Here is a 4,736-nt window from a genome sequence, read left to right as displayed (position 1 = left end):
GAGGACGGGAGGATGAAAGGACGGGAGAACGAAAAGACGGGAGGACAGAAGGACGGGAGGACGGGAGGACAGAAGGACGGGAGGACAGAAGGACGGGAGGACGGGAGGATGAAAGGACGGGAGGACAGAAGGACGGGAGGATGGGAGGACGGAAGGACGGGAGGACGGAAGGACGGGAGGACGGGAGGACAGGAGGACGGGAGGATGAAAGGATGGGAGAACGAAAAGACGGGAGGACAGAAGGACGGGAGGACGGGAGGACAGAAGGACGGGAGGACAGAAGGACGGGAGGACGGGAGGACAGAAGGACGGGAGGACAGAAGGACGGGAGGACGGGAGGATGAAAGGACGGGAGGACAGAAGGACGGGAGGACAGAAGGACGGAAGGACGGGAGGACGGAAACCCGGGGGGGGGGGGGCTACTCTATGACTACAAAGCACTTTGCAATTTACTCTAAACATCTAGGGAACACTATATTTAACATATTACTACAGTAAACATACCGTTCTACGGAGAGTTTCCACTGAGAGTCTAGGAGTAGGCACAATCTGGTTCGATGCAACTGGGAGGGCAGCGATGTAAAGTCACGAAGTCTAACAGTACTGTCTGAAACTTGTCTTTCATTTCACTAAAAGGCAACAGTGTGTAAACTAAAAAAGTGGTGATGGCAAGGTGAGAATACTACTGTCAGGACTCTCTCACTCTAGACAGAAACTGTCTAGACAATTGTAGCAGGCTAATGTCTGGAATGAACCCATTTGAGAAGAACCGAGCAGTGTTCTTGCTGGGCCCAGAAGAGTTGTCCACGTTGGAGGAGCTCTAAAAAGGGGCGGAGACCGCCATCAGGCTTTCTATCATCATTTGACCCAATTGAATCTCTCTGATGTGGTAAGAGTGACTCTAACCCAGAATCACAGGGTTCCTTCCAGGAATATACCCACTCAGAGAGAAGAGCGGTGTACTGTAATGTTTTCTACTCTGTTATAACTAACACCCACTAAATATAGTGAAGATTTAAAGTCTCTTATAATTAACTAACATCCACTAAATAAATATACTAAATATAAGTCTAAATATAAGTCTCCAGTCAAGGTTTGAGACTGAGAAGGTTGACAACTACTGTTTCCTTAAATACTTTTAAGGAAACAGTATTTGTCAGGTAAAGAGGGTGAAATGTAGGAGAGAGAGAGAGGGGACAGAGAGACAGAGAGAGAGAGAGACAGAGAGACAGAGAGAGAGAGACAGAGAGAGACAGAGAGAGAGAGAGAGACAGAGAGCAAGAGAGAGAGAGAGAGAGATAGTAGTACTAATGATGGTAGTTGTAGTACTGATGATGGTAGTTGTAGTACTGACAATGGTAGTTGTAGTACTGATGATGGTAGTTGTAGTACTAATGATGGTAGTTGTAGTACTAATGATGGTAGTTGTAGTACTAATGATGGTAGTTGTAGTACTGATGATGGTAGTTGTAGTACTAATGATGGTAGTTGTAGTACTGATGATGGTAGTTGAAGTACTAATGATGGTAGTTGTAGTACTGATGATGGTAGTTGTAGTACTAATAATGGTAGTTGTAGTACTGATGATGGTAGTTGAAGTACTGATGATGGTAGTTGTAGTACTGATGATGGTAGTTGTAGTACTAATGATGGTAGTTGTAGTACTAATGATGGTAGTTGTAGTACTGATGATGGTAGTTGTAGTACTGATGATGGTAGTTGTAGTACTGATGATGGTAGTTGTAGTACTAATGATGGTAGTTGTAGTACTAATAATGGTAGTTGTAGTACTGATGATGGTAGTTGAAGTACTAATGATGGTAGTTGTAGTACGGATGATGGTAGTTGAAGTACTGATGATGGTAGTTGTAGTACTGATGATGGTAGTTGTAGTACTGATGATGGTAGTTGTAGTACTGATGATGGTAGTTGTAGTACTAATGATGGTAGTTGTAGTACTAATGATGGTAGTTGTAGTACTGATGATGGTAGTTGTAGTACTAATGATGGTAGTTGTAGTACTGATGATGGTAGTTGTAGTACTAATGATGGTAGTTGTAGTACTGATGATGTCAGTTGTAGTACTAATGATGGTAGTTGTAGTACTAATGATGGTAGTTGTAGTACTAATGATGGTAGTTGTAGTACTGATGATGGCAGTTGTAGTACTAATGATGGTAGTTGTAGTACTAATGATGGTAGTTGTAGTACTAATGATGGTAGTTGTAGTACTGATGATGGTAGTTGTAGTACTGATGATGGTAGTTGTAGTACTGATGATGGTAGTTGTAGTACTAATGATGGTAGTTGTAGTACTAATGATGGTAGTTGTAGTACTAATGATGGTAGTTGTAGTACTGATGTAATGGGAGAATGACAGTTATAACTTAGTTATAGTTTTAGTAGGTAGAGATATTAGAGGTAGAAATGCTACTAGTGGTAAAGGTAGTAGTAGTAATGGTTCCTGTGCCCAAGAACACGAAGGTAACCTGCGTAAATGACTACCGACCCGTAGCACTCACTTCTGTAGACATGAAGTGCTATGAAAGGCTGGTCATGGTTCACGTCAACACCATTATCCCAGAAACCCTAGACCCACATCAATTTGCATACCGCCCTAACAGACCCACAGATGATACAATCTTTATTGCACTCCACACTGCCCTTTCACACCTGGACAAAAGGAACACCTATGTATATATTCCACCCCAAGCAGACACATCGATGGCCCTGAACGAACTTTATCTGACTCTATGTAAACTGGAAACCACACATCCTGAGGCTGCATTCATTGTAGCTGGGGATTTTAACAAGGCTAATCTGAAAACAAGACTCCCTAAATTCTATCAGCATATCGATTGTGCTACCAGGGCTGGTAAAACCCTGGATCATTGTTATTCTAACTTCCGCGACACATATAAGGCCCTCCCCCGCCCTCCTTTCGGAAAAGCTGACCACGACTCCATTTTGTTGCTTCCAGCCTACAAACAGAAACTAAAACAAGAAGCTCCCGCGCTCAGGTCTGTTCAACGCTGGTTCGATCAATCTGATTCCACGCTTCAAGACTGCTTCGATCACGTGGATTGGGATATGTTCCGCATTGCGTCCAACAACAACATTGACGAATACGCTGATTCGGTGAGCGAGTTCATTAGAAAGTGCATCGGAGACGTCGTACCCACAGCAACGATTAAAACATTCCCAAACCAGAAACCGTGGATTGATGGCAGCATTCGCGCGAAACTGAAAGCGCGAACCATTGCTTTTAACCAGGGCAAGGTGACCAGAAACATGACCGAATACAAACAGTGTAGCTATTCCCTCCGCAAGGCAATCAAACAAGCTAAGTGCTAGACACAAGAGGTATGTGGCAGGTTCTACAGTCAATCACGGATCACAAAAAGAAAACCAGCCCCGTCGCGGACCAGGATGTCTTGCTCCCAGACAGACTAAATAACTTTTTTGCTCGCTTTGAGGACAATACAGTGCCACTGACACGGCCTGCTACCAAAACCTGCGGGCTCTCCTTCACTGCAGCCGAGGTGAGTAAAACATTTAAACGTGTTAACCCTCGCAAGGCTGCAGGCCCAGACGGCATTCCCAGCCGCGTCCTCAGAGCATGCGCAGACTAGCTGGCTGGTGTGTTTACGGACATATTCAATCAATCCTTATCCCAGTCTGCTGTTCCCAGCTGCATCCATTGTTCCCGTTCCCAAGAAAGCTAAGGTAACTGAGCTAAACGACTACCGCACCGTAGCACTCACTTCCGTCATCATGAAGTGCTTTGAGAGACTAGTCAAGTACCATATCACCTCCACCCTACCTGACACCCTAGACCCACTCCAATTTGCTTACCGACCCAATAGGTCCACAGATGACGCAATCGCAACCATACTGCACACTGCCCTAACCCATCTGGACAAGAGGAATACCTATGTGAGAATGCTGTTCATCGACTACAGCTCAGCATTTAACACCATAGTACCCTCCAAACTCGTCATCAAGCTCGAGACCCTGGGTCTCGACCCCGCCCTGTGCAACTGGGTCCTGGACTTCCTGACGGGCCACCCCCAGGTGGTGAGGGTAGGTAACAACATCTCCACCCCGCTGATCCTCAACACTGGGGCCCCACAAGGGTGCGTTCTGAGCCCTCTCCTGTACTCCCTGTTCACCCATGACTGCGTGGCCATACACGCCTCCAACTCAATCATCAAGTTTGCGGACGACACTACAGTGGTAGGCTTGATTACCAACAACGACGAGACGGCCTACAGGGAGGAAGTGAGGGCCCTCGGAGTGTGGTGTCAGGAAAATAGCCTTGTGGATGATTGTGGACTTCAGGAAACAGCAGAGGGAGCACCCCCCTATCCACATCGACGGGACAGTAGTGGAGAGGGTAGTAAGTTTTAAGTTCCTCGGCGTACACATCACGGACAAACTGAATTGGTCCACCCACACAGACAGCATTGTGAAGAAGTCGCAGCAGCGCCTCTTCAACCTCAGGAGGCTGAAGAAATTCGGCTTGTCACTAAAAGCACTCACAAACTTTTACAGATGCACAATCGAGAGCATCCTGTCGGGCTCTATCACCGCCTGGTACGGCAACTGCTCCGCCCACAACCGTAAGGCTCTCCAGAGGGTAGTGAGGTCTGCACAACGCATCACCAGGGGCAAACTACCTGCCCTCCAGGACACCTACACCACCTGATGTCACAGGAAGGACAAAAAGATCATCA

At 46.3% G+C, this 4,736-nt stretch overlaps 1 protein-coding gene across 1 annotated transcript in view; it reads left to right on the top strand.

Moving 5' to 3' along the window:
* Positions 1-344, top strand: part of LOC139561606 (S-antigen protein-like) — a 429-nt gene extending 85 nt beyond the window's left edge. Inside the window, exon 1 of the mRNA XM_071378827.1 lies at positions 1-344. This exon is cut by the window's left edge and continues 85 nt beyond it. Coding sequence (XP_071234928.1) covers positions 1-344 — 344 coding nt within the window.
* Positions 345-4,736: the final 4,392 nt, after the last annotated feature.

The sequence above is a fragment of the Salvelinus alpinus genome, chromosome 31 (genome assembly GCF_045679555.1).
Source record: "Salvelinus alpinus chromosome 31, SLU_Salpinus.1, whole genome shotgun sequence".
Lineage (NCBI taxonomy): Eukaryota > Metazoa > Chordata > Actinopteri > Salmoniformes > Salmonidae > Salvelinus > Salvelinus alpinus.
The sequence above is the reverse complement of the archived record's forward strand: the minus strand, read 5'-3'. Positions and strand labels throughout refer to the sequence as shown.